Source organism: Mesoplodon densirostris, chromosome 6, assembly GCF_025265405.1.
Source record: "Mesoplodon densirostris isolate mMesDen1 chromosome 6, mMesDen1 primary haplotype, whole genome shotgun sequence".
Taxonomy (NCBI): domain Eukaryota; kingdom Metazoa; phylum Chordata; class Mammalia; order Artiodactyla; family Ziphiidae; genus Mesoplodon; species Mesoplodon densirostris.
In genome coordinates, this window is record NC_082666.1 from 1,150,153 (window position 1) to 1,166,897 (window position 16,745).

The window sequence follows — 16,745 nt, forward strand, 5'->3', positions numbered from 1 at the left end:
TGTGTAACCAATGACAGCATGGGGGCGGGGAGTGCTGGCGAGGCGGGTTCTTCCTCTTCCGGTCACTTCTTCTTCTTGGCCACCTTGAGCTTCCCCTCTATCAGCCGCCGGCCCTGTCTCTTGATCTCGGCCCGCGAGGGCACGTAACTGTGGCCCACGTCGGCGAACTGGAAGGTATCTGCAAAGGAGGGGGGGGAGGGCAGCTGCGCCCGCAGCCCGTCTGCCCCGCGAGGGTCCCCAGATCCTGGATTGTCCCCTGGCGTCCGTTCACCGCAGGGCCAATTGTACCAACGACGTATATTTCTTACTTTCTGTGTCCCTGATGCTCTGGCATTTGAGGTCTCGCACAGCCGGGGAGAGAGACAGACCAGGGTTCACCCAGCCCTTCCAGAGCCCACACCCAACCACCTCTGTCTAACGCACACCCCAAGCCAGAATCACCCAGGGCCAGGTGCCAGGCAACTGGGGACAGCCCCTGTGCCCCAAACCTGCTGGAATTATTCGAACGGGCATATCTTAAGCTGTGTGCCCTGCCCTGCCTTGCCCTTCCCCCAGAAACCCCAATAAGGGCCCTGGCCAAGGCCTTGCCCCCTGCCTGCCTACCGGCACTGGTGCCTCCCTGTGTCACAAAAGGTGGTAAGTTCTTTCAATGGCATTAACTTCACCAAGTCACCTCTATAAATTAAAAATCCTGTGGGTGCAACTGACACACCCTTTCTATCCCTTTAGCCCCCACTGTCCCTCCAGGCTGCCCTAGTCAGATGCAGCAAGCGCCATCCCCAACCTCTGCCTCTGCACAGCTCAGGCCCACCACCAGCTGCTGGGCGGCCTGTGCCTGTGACATCCTCCTCCATGTCCTCAAAGCTGATCCTGGTGTTCTGCTTCTCCTTCAGGGTCGAGGACTCCAGGGCATCCCTCACCTTCGTGTGGACCTGCAGGGCATGGGGACTGTCAGCTCCGAGGGCACACGAGGCGTGTGGGCACCCCCCGGGCCAGGGCTACCTCCTCTGTCCTGGGCATCATCTGCACTCGGTCAGCCAGGTATAGCAGCTTCCCCTCGCAGTATGCCAGCTTGCTGTACACATCCAGGGTGTCGGAGGGCAGTGCTTCTTTCTGTGGCCAGGAGGAACAAGTCGTCTCCCTCTGGCCCCTCCAGGGGACCCTCTGTACTGGGGGCTCCTCCACGCTTCCCTGGTACCTGGGCCGTGGGCAGGGGGACACCGATCAGGCGGATGTGGAGGTTGTCGATGCCAGTTTGGATGGTCAACAGCAGCTTCTGGCTCTTGGCCATCTTGGCGTGGGCCCGCTGCAGCCGGTCTTCCTCCTCCTTCAGCATGTCCTTCATTTTCTTCTCAACAGACTTCAAGCTGTTGAGGATGAGGGAGGTGGGTAGCGGACCGAGGGCAAGGTAGCAGAGTCCCGAGCGGGTGCTGTGCTAATTCGGGCTCAGGAGCTCACATGCGGGCACTTGGGGCCCCTCGGCAGCGGGTGCGCTCAGCTCCGAGCCTGGTGCCAGCCGCGGGGCTGTCAGTGAGGAGGAAGTCAGGGGCTCCCGGGTACCTGCTGGAGCTGGGCGTCGGGTGGAACTTGAGCATCACCTCCTCCGTCGCCAGCTCCTTCATCACGGCCTCCAGCTGCGCCCGCCTCCCCTCACCATCCGCCACCTGCAGTGCCAGGTTCTCCTCCGTGCTCCTCTGAGCCAGGAAGCGGCCGCCGATGTCCTGGCGGGGCCAGTGGTCAGTAACATTGACCGTGGCTGGGCGTTGAGGACCTGAGGCCCTCTGTGTGTGTCACCCTCGTGACAGGCAGCGGGGCCAGATGACCCCAAGGGAGAGCCAGAGAGACCACCGCCAAGAGACTGCATGGCTTTGAGTCACTCGTCCAAGGGTGACAAGCTTACGTCAGGACCATGGACAGGAGCTCAAGGCTTACTAATAATAAATCCAGGGCGGATTAAAGTAAAGGGGGTGGGGCGGAGAGGCAGCTGGTTGTCATGATGCTGTTGGTTTGGGAAGGGGAAGGAGTTAAGAGGTGAAGGCCACCTCCTTGGGGTTTGATCCTCAAATTCCAGCAGGCTCTGTGCAGCCCCTGGAACACGGCTTGGATTTGCCAGCTGCGTCCCTGGAGTGCCCGCCACTCTGAGCTGTGGGGCCGCTGCTTTGTGTGTCCATTCATGCAGAAAGTGTCTGCAAAGCCTGGCCCAGCTCAGCTGGCCCTTGGGCTGGGGCAGGGTCCCCACCCGTCCTTCTGCCCACATCCCAGGAGTGCCAGGGAGCAGTACCCAGAGGTGAGAGCACTGCACAGCAGTCTTGACTTTCTCCACCAAAGCCGTCACGTCCGTCTGGTATTCGATATCAGCCTTGGAGGTCTCCGTTCTCCTCACTGGGCACAGCAGAGGGGAAGGTCAGCCGGCATGCAGGAATGCTGTGGGAGCTCTGCGCGAGGCCGTCGGATGCCCCCATACGTCGTTAGGGGAGGCCACCCAAGAGCTGGTTACCCGTCAGAGTCGCCTTCACCTTAACTGGCTTCCTCCTTGGCCAGCCCTCGAGGGATGCCCCAAGGCAGCTCCATCCAGAGGAGGACCAAAAGCAGCCTGGCACAGTGGGGCTTAGTGGGGCTTCTCAGAGGCGGCTCAGGGGTGCCAGGAGCATTGCCGAGTGCATTTTACAGCTGAGAAGCCGGGGGCTCAGCCACCCCTGGCCAAGAGCCCAGAGCCGGCAGCAGCACCTTGAAGCATGCGCTGTGACTGTTGGTGTGCACCGGTGCAGGTCTAGCCAGGGAGGGGCCGGGGCTCGTCGGTCTCCCTCACCCCGGCCCCTGCAGGTTACCCCCACCTCATGGTGACCCACCTCTCGGGACCCTGGCTGGGGTGGCGGGAGCTGAGTGCTTACCTTTCAGAGTTTCGGGGCCCATCAGGTTGGAGGGGAAGTGCAAGTCCCGCAGGCCCTGAGGAGGGGGAGGAGGAGGTGAGGGGTGTCCTCTGTGGGGCAGGGGCTGCTGTGCCTGACGTGGCCCGGACTCACCCAGAGGTATTTCTCGTTGGTCTCCTTGGTGTGGATCTTGTCAATGAGCTTCTTCTGCTGGTTCAGCCGGTTCTCCCGTGCCTGGCGTTCCTTGATGAAGGTGGCCTCCCCTTGCCTCATGTTCATCTGGGGACACAGGAAGGGGGACGGGGGTCTGTCCCACCAAGGCCACCCAGGGTGCCGATCCAGTTCAGTGTCAGTCCCCGTCCTCCTGATTTGGGACGCTCTGCCTGCGACCATCACCCTCCCCGTTGTGTTCTGCCTTCCTCTGGGACGCCCCCCCCCGCCCCCGCCGCCTGGCCTCTGAGCCTTCCCTTGAGTTACACCCCTCCAGCTGGGGTCACTCCGGCTGCAGCCATAGGCTCAGGGACCGCCTGGGACGTGCCTCACAGATTTCTTTCTCCAGCCCCGGTCCTCCGCTGCCTCTACCAACTCCCCGTAGAACTCACTAGAGTGGACTCCACATGTCTAAACACAAACTCATCATCTTCCCCCAGACCTCCTGTCTCCCAGCACATCCTGCTTTGGTGGCTGAATCCACTGTCTGTCTGTGCCTGCTCACGCATCCGGCGTGCCACGCTGTGCCCTTGCCTGCACGTCTCACTCGCCCCGCCCCCATCGGGGTGACGTCTTAAAGGCTTCTCGGCTCCGTCCGAGTTTGGCCACCCATCTCCACCACTGGTCTGGCCCAAGTGACCAGTGTCTTGGCCCTGGTCCCCTCCAGTCTCTGCAGCCAGAGCACACCCGTTTGGAGACACGAATCTGATCCCATCTCCCCCCACCTCCTCCCAGGGCTCCAGGTTAGGAGGGCCGCCACTGCAGCCCTGCCACCTGCTGCCCACACAGGCTCCAGCCCCCATGCCTCCTTTTGGCCCTGTTACACCCCAAGACTGTGTGGCCCAACCTCCAACCCCCAGAATCCGCCATTCACTGCCTTCCTGAGAAGGTCCGAACCCCAGGGTGGCCCCACTTCATGAGGAGGGGGCAGGCTGGCCTGGCAGGGGCCTCGGCACAGAGTGGGTGAAGGGGTGGCACCTGCCCCATCCAGGTCACTTCTCTGCCTTCTCCGTCTGCCTCATGGCTTCTGTGCCTGGTGGGGCCCCCTCTGCCCAGCCTCACAGGTGGTAAGGCAAGCAGGGCGGCAGGGCAGCCACTGGACTCCTCCAGTGATGACAGGGGGCGTGGGCATGGGGGTGTCCCGACGGACCCTGGGCCAGACAGGTTCAAGAGATGGCCCTGCAGGGCCCCCAGCCTGGGACCTGCTCTCACCTTGACCTTATCCGTAACCATCATGGCATCTTGGGACATGACTGTCATGTCCGACAGTTCCGAGCAGTAGTCACCCACGAGATTCTGCAGCTTGTCCAGCTCTGTGGGGTATCCTGCCAGCTTCTGCAGCAGAAGGGCAAGTGCAGGTGGGCACAGAGGCTGACAGTCCAGGGACTGCGGGCCAACCACAGGCTCCCCTGGCTCCTCCTTCGTTCTCTTCTGGCCCGCAAAGTGGACCACGCCTACTCCCCACCCCTCACCCCGGACTGTGCGAGCCCAGAGGACAAGTATAGCCTGGCATGTGGCCCCAGCCGGGCCCAAAGCAGGTGAAAGGACATGTTTTGGGAGGGAAAACAGCATCTTCCTGGTGGATTCTCTCACTGCCCAGGGCCAGAGTCCAGAGACACTTCCAAAGAAGTTGTGATGGGATGTCTCACCACGTGAGAGGTGACTGTGAAAGCCCGGGAGGCTGGCTGCTGTCTGAAGTGAAGCAGAGGGCCTCAAAACACTGGTGTGAGGTCAGAGACTCAGGACTCAAGGCCAAGGCTGTGACCTGACTAGCTAGCATGGGACCTTAGGAAAGCCACTTAACCTGGGTTTTGCCATGTGTAAAGGTAATAATGGCTCTTTCAGGAGGTCGCTGTCAGGATGGACTGAGGAGGTATAATGATGTATATTTAGCACAGGGTCAGGTTCATAAATGTCCAATATATCTTAGCTCTTAGTATTTTGTTGTTGATAACTACAACGTAGAATCTTCACTTTTTTTTTTTTTTTTTTTTAATGCAAGGGGGACTTCCCTGGTGTTCCAGTGGTTAAGACTCGGCGCTTCCACTGCAGGGGTCACGGGTTCGATCCCTGGTCAGGGAACTAAGAACTCGCATGCCGTGCCATGCGGCCAAAAAAAAAAAAAAAAAAAATAGCAGATGACCACAGGAGTTAATTTTTTGGGGGGCATATGTTCTGAAAAGATAAGCAAGTACCACTGGGAGGACATAATGCATACAGGTGAAGGAGGAGCTGGACCCCAGAGTGCAGTCGGAGTGGGAAGGGGTGTGGGGAGGAGGAGTGGGCCCAGGAAGGAGATGTGGGCAGGGCCACAAGGTGAGCCTCCAGGACCCGGGGCCTGAGGCAAGAGGGACAGGCTGGAGGACAAAGCTGAGTGCTGCTGGGCTCTGGGCACTGTGGGCAGGATTTGGGGGGCATGACCCCAGCTGCGAAGAGCTGCAATGCCCACCCATCCCACACCCTCCTCCAAACGCATTTCTACGTGTCACCCTCCCAGCCACACTGACCTCCAGGGCTTCCCCTCCCCCAGCCCCAGGATGAAGGTGGGGTCTTCCCTCTCTCTCCCGGCCCCACCTGCCAAGCTGCTCCTCTTTGCACCCTGGCACCCACCCTCCAGCCCTCCTCTCCAACTGTCCTTGTCCTCCCCATCTTCCATCACCTGGCCTGTGGCAGGTGCCTGTGCTCTTCTGTGTGGGGGCCAAGGGGGGCCTCCAGTGAAGGGGGGTTGCCTCATAGCAGGGCTCACAGCCCCTGGGGGCTTCCCCCTGGCCTTCTCGGCAGGGAGCAGGGTGGCTGGCTTGGAAGAGGTGGGCAGCAAGCGGAGGTTACTGACCTGCTCAGAGGCAGCTTGCCCTGGATGATGTTAGGGAACTTCTGAGGGTGCAGGACCCATCTCTTGGCCTCAGAAGCCAGGGGATGAGAAACGATGGGGCAAAGTAAAAACAACACTAAACCAGCAAATAAGAACCCAGGGCTTCCCTGGTGGCGCAGTGGTTAAGAATCCACCTGCCCATGCAGGGGACACGGGTTTGAGCCCTGGTCTAGGAAGATCCCACATGCTGCGAAGCAACTCAGCCCATGCACCACAGCTCCTGAGCCTGCACTCTGGAGCCTGCGAGCCACAACTACTGAGCCCGTGAGCCACGACTACTGAAGCTCACAAGCCACAACTACTGAGGCCCGTGCACCTAGAGCCTGTGCTCCGCAACAAGAGAAGCCACTGCAATGAGAAGGCTGCACACTGCAACGAAGAGTAGCCCTGCTCGCCACAACTAGAGAAAGCCTGCACGCAGCGACGAAGACCCAAGCAGCCAAAAATAAGTCAATAAATCACTAAATTTATAAAAAACCAAAAACCAAAAAATGGGCTCCCTGGGACCGGGATGCGGTCTCGGTCTCCGGGTGTGGGGTGAGGGGGCTCACTTTTTTCAGGTGGTCCAGCAGGTCCACGTAGAGCAGGTGGATATTCTGGCTTGTGGTGATCTTGACCATCGTCTTTTCTATGCTGTTCTCCAGCTGACGGATGACCTGGGCGGGGAGGAAGGGCACATTGAGAGTGCGTGGGGACAGGCCACCTGGGAGTGCAGAGGGCGGCGGGGGCGGGGCTGGGCTTTCTTCCAAGGGGGCCTCATTCATCTAGCCCCGCCCTTCCACAGAGCCCCGCCCCTCTCCTGTGGCCCCGCCTCCATCACCCTGGAGGCCCCGCCCCCGCTCCCTGCCGCCACCTGCAGCATGCGCAGCTCCTCCTTGGTGGCCTCGGGCTGGTTCTTAAGGCTGGCCAGCTCCAGCTGCATGCTCTCCAGCTTCTGCTCGCGCCGCCGCACCAAGTGGATCAGCATGTTGTGCATATTCACGCGGTCGAAGACGTACTTGCGCAGCTTCTCCCGCGCCACCTGGGTCGGGGAGGGCACGGCCCGCGCGTGGGTGCTCAGGGGCCACGGAGCGCGCCTGCAGCTGGGCGGGCGGGGAGGGACCCGTGGCAACGCCACACAGACGCTGGGGCTGGGAGCTCGCTCTGCTCCCCACCGGCTCCACATCGTAGTTTAGTTGGGGTGCACTGGCTGGGCGGGGCTGACGGGTCCCCCCTGCTGCCTTACCTCCACGGTGCAGCGGCTGTGCGCCAGCCTCATGGGCACGTCCTTCCCGCAGGCCTTGGAGATGGTCCGCTGGTCGTACTGTGGGGCGCGGCGGCTGAGCTGGGGGCTCGGCCCCTCTGCGTCCCCCCCCGCCGCCGGCCCCTGCAGGGATTCTCCCCGGGTCTCCTCTGCCCTGTTCTAGCCCAGCAGCAAGACCCCAGCTCCTGGGGCCACAAGGGGCAGAGCGCTGAAGGACTCCATCCGGCCCATCCCTGCTCCAATGTGATGGGGGTCCAGAGAGGCGGGGCCCTGGCTCCCCTATATGGCTGCTGCAGGGAGTAGCCCAGGAAAGGGACCTCTGTCGGGCCCCTGGCCCTGCCCTCTGAGGTGGGTGGTGGGGAAACTGCACCCCCCACCCCACTTCAGAATGGTTGGGGTTAGAGTGGGGAAAGGAGAGGAGGTGCCAGCTGTGCACCTGTGTTGGGGGAAGGGCTGTTTCAGCACGTGCCCCGCCCCACCCCCACCCCCAGCCAGCAGGTAGCAGGGAGGGTCCCGCTGTCCACCTTCTTGGCCAAAGCCCACTCGTGGGACCCGCGGCGAATGTTGCTGCGCAGGACAGCCAGCGTGGCCTTGTTCTTGACCGTGGCCTCCTTCACCGCCTGGATCTGCAGCGCCCGACATTGCTCTGTGTGGAGGGGCAGGGCAGCCAGGATGTAGGCCAAGGGCCAAGGGCCTGGCCGGGATTCCCGGGTGGGGTAGGCTCCACGCCGGGGAGGACAGAGGTGGGGGCATGAGTTTGCTGTCTCCAAGGCCGTGCTCCTTCCTCCCAGCCTGCATGGGGGCAGCCTTGCTGCTCAGCAGTGCTCATCTGGACGGCTCTCAGTGGACGGCAGTGCTGGGAGGTGGGGAGGGCGGGGTGCAAGCCAGGGACGGGCAGGCCCGTGATTTCTTCCAGACCCTCTAGCCACAGAAGTGGGTGGATCCCCTCCCGTCCCCTCTGGCTTTGAGGCCACTGTGCCCACAAATCTTCTTGAAGCCCCCAGCTCCTCCTCCCCCTGGCTCCTGCATGGCAGACCCCTCCGATCCCTTCCCCCCAGCTCTGTTTGGGGGTGAGCAGTAGAGCGGCCCCCAGTCCATATGCCCTGGACCGTCCCTGTGTTAAGATCGTAAGTCCTCCCTCCAGGAGCCGCGGAGCCCCTGGGTGACCCCAGCAGCGGCCGCACCCTGGAGCCGAGTGATGGTCTTCAGCTCCTGGATCTGCTCCCCCATCTCTGCCTCACTACGAATCTTCACGGTGGCCCACGGGGTCCTCCAGGGCCCGTCCGCACCTCCCACCCTCTCTGTGCTGAGCCTACCCCGCAGAACCACAGTTCAGATTGTCCCTGGAATCTCGGCCCATTGTGACGGGGGCTGAGGTTCTCAACGCCCAGGGAACCCGGGAATTCCTGGCCCACCCCGATGACCCCACCCTCTGCCCCCAGCTAGCCTCGGGGTTGCTCTCCGCCCAGGTGTGATGCCTTCGTCAAGGCAGCTTTCTTCCACAGGGGGGTGACTGGAGGTGTCACTGCACCCCACGGTGGCCCCACTGCACCCTCCCCATCCCCCCACACCCCCATTCCCTTACCCCACCCCAAGTTCAAACTCCAACCCTGGTGACCTGGCTCGTGAGACCCCCAGCCTCGGCCCTGACTACCCCATCTCTCCCTGACCTTCCCTGCTCCACCCCCACTTCCCTGGGGAAGTCCTGGGTCCAGCTTTAGCTGTCACTTACTCCAGGAGGAGTCAGTTCCCTCCCTCTGCGCCCCCAGCACGAGCTTCCCTTACAGCCATGTGGCCCAAGCCTGGGATTCCAGGGGTGCACATCAGATGGGTTACTTCTTCCAACCTGCATGACTTTGCTAACAAAGCACCACAGAGCGAGCAGCTTAAACAACAGAAATTTATTGTCTCGCATCCTGGAGGCTTGAAGTCTGAGATCAAGGTGTCGGCAGGGCTGGTTTCTCCTGAGGTGTCTCTCCCAGGCTTGTAGACGGCCGTGTCCTCGTGGGGTCTTTCTCTGTACTCATCTGTGTCCTAATCGCCTTCTCGTATAAGCACACCAGTCAGACTGGATGAGGTCCCATCCCCATTTTAACTTAATCACCCCTTCAAAGGTCCTGTCTCCAAATGCAGTCATATTCTGAGGTCCTGGGGGCTAGGGCTGCAAACTGTGAGTTTGTGGGAGACACAGTTCAGCCATAACAATCGTCTTCACCCATGTGCTGTTACAGCACCCATCTTTCTCTGTGACCTCTCAAACAGATCCTTTACTTTTCTGGTTACTCTCAGTTTTTAAAAAGTGAGTCCAGTCCCCTCTGAAACTCAGAGTTCACCCTCTGCCCTCCCCCTGAGCCCAGGTCTTTCCCTCGGGGGCTTGGGAGGGCCTGCCGTGGGCAGGGTCTATTCCTTGATGCCCGTGTTCTCCCAGGGTGTGAGGCAGCCTGTCCCCCAATACTGGTTCTCCTTTCCTCAGATGGAGAACCCCTGAATTTTAGTGGGCACGAGGCTGCCCAGAGCAAGCTGCCCTCCTAGGTGCCTTTGCACTAGGCGTCCCACATGACTTATTTCTAGCCAATGCAGTGTTCAGAGAAGTGAGTGAACTGCCCTCCTCCTCCCCCTTTCTCTTTCCTGTTGACAGGGATGAAGACCTGATGGCCGGAGCCAGCACAGCTGTCTGGGACCATGAGGTGGATTTGGAATGAGGGCCGTTACAGCACACAACACGCTAAAAGAAGCCTGGATCCCTGACTCCATACAGCCCCAGACCACCCACTTGAGCTTTTCCATGAAAGAAAATGAAAACTCTAGCTTGCTTATGCCATGGTTATCTTGGGCTTCCTGTCATTTTGCCTTCCCACGAACAGATTCCCTGGTGCATAGTGAGTGTGCAGTAGATGTTCTTTTGCGTGACTGGCTAGGTCAGCAGGCGCAGGGGCGGAGCTGGGGCTGGAGCAGCACGGCCCTGTGTGCCTTCGGTGTTCCCGGGAAGCCTGCTATAAAGGACGATGATTTGCCCAGGTTTTATATAATCTCTGCCTCTCCCTCTGTTGGGGGTGGGTGCGGTGGGCAGTCTTGCCCACCCAGGAACACTCCTCCATGTGGACAGAGCTCCAGTAAGCTGACTCTGGCCTCCTGAACCACTCACTTCCTCCTCCCCAGGGGAGAAGTGACTTAATCTGATAGGTGGGTTTGGAATGATAGGCAGGTAGGCACGGCCACTTCCTGTCCCTTGTCTCCTGGAAGCCAGGTGCTGCCTGGCTGCACACCGTCTGCTCTGTTTCTCTGTGCCAGGTGGTACAGAAGCACACCCCCGCACGGAGGGCCCATGGGGCTGCCCAGAGTGTCTAATTCTGGGGTTCAGTGTTAGGAACTGCCCTGGCACCTCCTCCAATCAGCTGTATGGTACCGAGGTGACATTCCTCTCATCTTTTTTTTTTTTTTTTTGCGCTGTACGCAGGCCTCTCGCTGTTGTGGCCTCTCCCGTTGTGGAGCACAGGCTCTGGACGCGCAGGCTCAGCGGCCATAGCTCACGGGCCCAGCCGCTCCGCGGCATGTGGAATCTTCCCGGACCAGGGCACGAACCCGTGTCCCCTGCATAGGCAGGCGGACTCTCAACCACTGCGCCACCAGAGAAGCCCTCTCTCATCTTCTTACTGCTCTGACTTGTTTCCCAACTGCTTTAGAACTCAGGCGGGAAATGGGAAACAGGAAAAGGCATTTATTAGTCCCACAACCCCCAGCAGCAGCTGTCAGCTCTGACTGGGGTGGGCGGGGGGATGCAGGGGTCAGAAAGGGCGTATCAGCAGCAGGAAGTGCAGAAGGCCCAACCCCCCACCCCAGAGCTGCTGCCCCCAAATATGCATGAGACAGGCCTGGTCTTCTCCAGCTCTGTGTCCACCACGTTTCTCACTGCCCTGCAGGAGGCCACCCACCCCAGGGGGAGCACCTCCTGGTCTGACCTTCTGGGCATCCAGGCTGGGCAGGAGCAGTTTGCACAGGTCTGACAGAGCTAGCTATGCATGTGTGCAGGGGACATGGGTGTGGGGAGGTCAGCCTGGGGTGCAGAGGTGCTGAGGGCTGTGTTCTAGAACTCTCTGGCCCCAGGTCCTCTGTGCCCTGGCTGGAGCTCTCCTAGCTGTGCCGATCTGTAAGAGGCAAAGGGAGACAGCTAGAACCACACCCCAAAGCTGCGCCCGGTCCCTGTGCCCATTTTACCGGGGCAAAAACTGAGGCCTGTAACAGGAGGGATGCAGGCAGTGGCGGCCAGGATTGAGATCAATCAGCTTGATGTCCAATGCGGGGCCTCTCAATCCGGCCGCTCTTCTTGGGGTGCCCACCCTCCTCATTCTGCACTCGCCCCTCCCAGGGCCACCCAGCCCCTCCTGGGTCTTCCTCCTGCACAAGGGCCTGGAAGTTCTGTCCCGCCCCCACCCCCATGTGCGTGTCCGGGGGACAGGCCTGTCCAGCCTGCGCCCGGGGAATGGAGCCTTGGTTCCGGATCCTGCTGCCCCCGGGACCCTCACCTGTGGCCATGTCTTTGGGGAGCTGCCCTGTCTCCAGGAAGAGCCAGAGGTTGCTGCATTTCTGCGACTCCACTCGGGTCACCCAGTAGCTGGCCACTGAGCCTGCGACTGGGGAGAGGGGGGCAGGGGCCAGTGGGCAGGGGGGCGGGGCCTCTGATCTTGTCAGGGGAAGGGAGCAGGGTGCAGGTTTCTTCCCAGCAGATGGGGGCGGTGAGGTCCAGCAGGGCTCCCACTGAGAACTGGAGCCCCATCCCCGGAGGCAGGGAAGCCCGGAACCACAGCCCCCCACCCCTAGTGGGATCCACTTCTGCTGAGGAGCCAGCGGCAACGGGGGTGCATTTCAGGGGAGCCAGGCACCAGCCCTGGAGTACCCACCCACGGCCACCAGCACCTTCCACTGAAAGGGGTACGGAAACTTCCTCTGAACGAACATCTGCAGGCCGACGGTCGCACCGGTGCCTGCCAAGAGCCATGGTCCGCATCAGCCAGCCTGTCCACGGGGCTGGCCAGGGGACCACCGGGGCTCTCGGCCTAAGTGCTCGCGACAGCTGCCAGGCTCCGAGCACTGCGGGCTGGCGACCTGGCGCCACCTGCTGGGGAGTCAGGGTGAGACAGGAGGGTGAGGTCTCTTCACACCCCAGGACAGACACCTGGACCCAGCCTACCTGTGACAAAGGTGAAAATGCCCTTCATGAAGGCGTTCGACTGGCACGCGGCATACTCCCCAAGGCCCTGGGATGGGGAAGGGGGTTTAAGGCTCAGTTCCCCGTCCCTCCTTTGGGCACACTCCGGCCCCTGGGGGAGGGGACCACTCATCGTGAGGCCCTGGGGGCCTGGACCATCCCACCTGCCCCCATGCCCACCCAGGATGCCTCGATCTCCACAGCAAGAGGGTCCCCCACCTCTGTCCCTCTTCTCTTCCCTGATAAGGGCACACTCCCACCGAGGCCCCCGCCCCGCTCAGGTCAGCTTCTGAGGTCAGGGGCCCGCGTCCCAGGCCAGCCTTCTCACCGGGTGCTTTTTGGCCACGGCGTCGTCCACCTTGGACAGGCCTAGGTTCACCATGGCTGGCGGGGCGCGGGGAGCCGGCGGGGCAGAGCGGCGCCGGACCGGGCGGAGGGGCGGGGCCGGATGGGGCGGGGCGGGGCCTGGCGGGCGGGCCTGCGCAGGGCCGGGCGGAGGGCAGGGAGCGGAGCCGGCCGCGCGCTCCCCAGGCCCAGCTCCGTGACACTGGGTGGCGAGGCGGCGGCGCGAACGCGGGCGCCGGCTAGCGCTCCTCCCCGCGGGCCCGGCCTGGGTCGTCCGCCTCATTTCCAAGCTCTCATAGACATAATGATTAGTTAGTATTATTTGTGAGGGTGGGGCTTTGCTTACGGGATTACATCTACTGAAAACGACCACGGAATAGTGTATCCAAAGATGATATAGCGAGTTAATTCCAAAAATACCGTAAGCGCGAACTTGGTGCCAGTTCTGTGCTAGGAGTTGGGGGTCCCACGGAGGAGTCAGAGGTCCTAGCCCTCATAGAGCAGACAGGTAAACAGACCTGGGAGGAGGTCAGGAAAACAAAATGGGTAAGGGTATGGAGAGAGGCCAGGGCCTGTGTGGACGTGTGTGTGCGCGCCCGCCCTCAAGGAGAGACCTGCATGGGAGGGTCAGGCAGAGGACCTTCAACCTTGAGCTGCTGTGTGGGACTAAGCGTGGCCTATTTGCATCAGCTTCAGGAGGCCCACGTGGCTGGATGTGAGGGCGAGAGGCAAGGGTTGGGCTGTGCCTTGAAGCCTGGTGGGAACTCCAGTTCCTCTGATTGCGCACAGCCAGGCGCAGCCAGGGATGTCAGCTCAGTGGACATCTTGCTGTCCCTGCACGGTGGGGGGCCAGCCTTCCAGGAGTGCATCTGCTAAGGTTTAGAGAGTGTTTCAGCCATGGAGCAGGCAGGGGTGCTGTCATGGTGCAGCATGCTGTCAGGATATAGGGAGCTACTGGGGTGCAAGAGTGCTGTCAGGGTGCCCTTGGGGTGTGTTTGGAGGCTGCACTAACAGGCCTTGGCATTGGGTTGGAGGTGCCAGGGAGGAAGGAAGGGGACCCAGGCTGGCCTCCAGTGCTTGCCCTGAGCACAGGTGGGCACAGCAGTGGGGGGCTGAGGGGAGCTGATGGTGTGGGGCACACTGGGAGGTGGTTTGGGCTCTGTCGGGTCTGAGATGTCTGGAGACAGGAGAGTGGGATGTGTGAATTTGGAACCCAGTGGGGAGGTCAAGGTTGTAGTTTAAAATGCTTTCTCTAGGGCTTCCCTGGTGGCTCAGTGGTTGAGAGTCCGCCTGCCGATGCAGGGGACACAGGTTCGTGCCCCGGTCCGGGAAGATCCCACATGCCACGGAGCGGCTGGGCCCGTGAGCCATGGCCGCTGAGCCTGCGCGTCTGGAGCCTGTGCTCGGCAACGGGAGAGGCCACAACAGTGAGAGACCCGTGTACCGGAAAAAAAAAAAAAAAGCTTTCTCTAAAGAAAAATTTATTATTGCTTGTTAATGAAAATAGTGTATATTCCATATAAAAAATAAAGCTGTGCAGATGCTCCTAAAGTAAAATGCACCTCCCCCACCACCAATGTGGGCGCTGGCCGGGACATTCCCTGTGCAAGTGGGGGATGGGGGAATGGGGGAAGTGGGGGGCGTGGGGTGATGAAGGGACATAGAGTGCAGCCGTTCCCAGCGCCTGCTCCTTCCCAGGGCTCTGGAGAGAAGTGCCCAGGGCGCCCTCAGGGTGGGCTGGAGGGGACAGGGCGATTTCACCAGGTGCAGTGTGATCCGAAGTCACCACTGCCTCTGTGACAAGGTGTGGCTGGTTCACTTCTACTCCAGTTAAACCCAAAGTTGCTACTTGTTAGTGGGTGTCTTTGGAAGTATCACCACGAAGTGGGTCAACAACTTACTTTTGAAGTCACTTGAGGAAATTGGCTTTCAAGCCTAAGCAGAGGGTGCAAATGCTATTTTAGTACAGAGTCATTAGGACTGACTGGCAGCTATTTCCCAGCCTTGGCTGATGCTTTGATAATCTTAGGGTTTATTTTCTCAGGCAAGCCACCTACAGACTCCTATAGATCAGCTTTGGAAGTCTTAGAATACATGAACTCAGAAAGCCGTTTCATCTTCTCTTGTGTTGAAGAGACAGTGTGGAAATTCTACTGACATATGAAATATTCTTTTGCTTCAAAATCTATTGCCTTGGGACTTCCCTGATGGGCAGTGGTAAGGAATCCGCCTGCCAATGCAGGGGAAGTGGGTTCGAGCCCTGGTCAGGGAACTAAGATCCCACATGCCGCAGGACAACTAAGCCTCCGTGCCATAACTACAGAGCTCGCATGCCACAAACTGCAGAGCCCATGGGCCACAACTAGAGAGAGAAAACCTGCACACCACAGCTAGAGAGAAGCCCATGCGCCCCAACGAAGTGCCCACGCGCTGCAACAAAAAAGATCCTGCATGCCTCAACAAAGATCCCGCGTGCCGCAACTAAGACTTGACGCAGCCAAAGAAACCAAAAACCAAAAAACACACAAAAAAACTATTGCCTTTCCCAAATTCCCTTTTTGTACCATTCATTTCTTCTTGGCTCCATAATCTGAAGGTGGACTGAATTGTTGAAGTTTACTGTTTTCTTCAAACAGCTCTTTTGACTTACAAATAGGTCAGCGGGCTGGGGCCTGGGCCTCTGCACTTCTCAGGGAAAGGGCACAACCGATACGTTTCAGGCTGAACCTTGCAGAAGCGTTCCTGCCAGATGCTTCGTCTTCAGGAAGAAGCCCCGCCCAGGTATCGCTAACCTATCCATGTGCCACCAAGCTCCAAGGAACAGACACTTGGATTCATGCGTCACATCTGAAAAAGCACCAACCCCTGACTGGAGCTGCATACCATCTGGTGACCTGAAAGTAAAGATTTCCAGGAATTAAAGCAGGTGACATCTGACCTGACAGCTTTCCCAAGATGTCTGGACCAGGCTTGTACCCCCTTTTCTCACTGTTGCTGCTTCTCTCTCTCTTTCATGGGAAGACAACACCCTTGTCCACATTTCCCAAACCCTTGTGAAAGGGGGAAACCTCTTCTTTTGATTATGGCCTTTTGGAAACAGCCTTATCATGATTCCGTGACAAATTAATCTTTTACTTGCCTTTTGGGAAGCGTTAGACGGTTCAGGATTCAGAGTCTTTCTTTCATCTGAACTATTAACTGACTCTGGGTTCTTATCTACACTCTCTGAAGTTACAAACTTACAGGCTGTATTTTTCATAATATAATTGGTTCCAAACAGTTCTTTTGAGATAACAATACTATTTTTAATAGATCTTTGAAGTTTTGCAGAGCTCATCAGCTATTGCTTCATGTTTATTTCTGTGCTGTTTCTTCCCAACGTACTCAGGTAATTCTTTCAGTTTGAGTGTGCTCCTTCTGTATTTACTGTTCTATTTTCTCCTCATAACAAAACGGAAGCCTCCCATTGATCCACTTTACTAAACCTTCATGGCTGCCTAAGTGGGTACTTCTACGAGGCATATTTGACTCCAGATTTCCCTCCATGGGGAGAGCCTTGTTCCCTTGGGTCAGAGTAAGTACCAATGAAAAATGACCAGAAAAGTGGAAACTCGGGAATTCTCTGGTGGTCCAGTGGTTAGGATTCAGTGCTTTCACTGCCAGGGAGCCCAGGTTCAATCCCTAGTCAGGGAAATAAGATCCCACAAGACACGTGGCACGGCCAGAAAAAAAAAAAAAGTGGAAACTCAACTGCATAGAATCAGGCATAGTTGCAAGTCTCACCCGCCTCTCTGTGGTCCTTTGATTTGTTCAGTTGGCCACCTTCAGGCATAAGGTCCATGTTTGGAAACATCACACACTTTAGAGTTGTCATGTTACTCTTAATTCTGTTTTGTATGAATATTTTAAATTCTGCATTCTGTTGCCTGTCAAACTTTTGTAAAAATGATGTATCCTGGGACTTCCCTGGCGATCCAGTGGTTAAGACTTCACCTTCCA

General features: G+C 58.9%; 2 protein-coding genes across 3 annotated transcripts; both read right to left on the reverse strand.

Annotated features, from left to right (window-relative positions):
* Nucleotides 1-62: 62 nt before the first annotated feature.
* Nucleotides 63-8,854, reverse strand: CCDC183 (coiled-coil domain containing 183). The gene is made up of 15 exons (XM_060101842.1): nt 8,850-8,854; nt 8,380-8,507; nt 7,720-7,841; nt 7,178-7,255; nt 6,806-6,973; nt 6,504-6,608; nt 4,293-4,415; nt 3,024-3,149; nt 2,892-2,946; nt 2,282-2,382; nt 1,561-1,721; nt 1,199-1,367; nt 1,003-1,113; nt 836-932; nt 63-178 (listed from the first exon to the last, which is right to left on the reverse strand). The coding sequence occupies exons 1-15, from the start codon at nt 8,852-8,854 to the stop codon at nt 63-65; spliced, it is 1,665 nt and encodes a 554-aa protein (XP_059957825.1).
* A 252-nt stretch (nt 8,855-9,106) lies between these two features.
* Nucleotides 9,107-12,837, reverse strand: TMEM141 (transmembrane protein 141). Of its 2 annotated transcripts, none has more exons than XM_060100441.1 (5): nt 12,730-12,837; nt 12,384-12,450; nt 12,094-12,177; nt 11,719-11,826; nt 9,107-9,237 (listed from the first exon to the last, which is right to left on the reverse strand). In XM_060100441.1, exons 1-5 carry the CDS (start codon nt 12,781-12,783, stop codon nt 9,230-9,232), a joined length of 321 nt encoding a protein of 106 aa, XP_059956424.1. In that variant the 5' UTR covers nt 12,784-12,837; the 3' UTR covers nt 9,107-9,229. The 2 variants fall into 2 exon arrangements, with proteins under 2 accessions (XP_059956424.1, XP_059956423.1); XM_060100440.1 differs by lacking the exon at nt 9,107-9,237 and adding an exon at nt 10,899-11,340.
* Nucleotides 12,838-16,745: the final 3,908 nt, after the last annotated feature.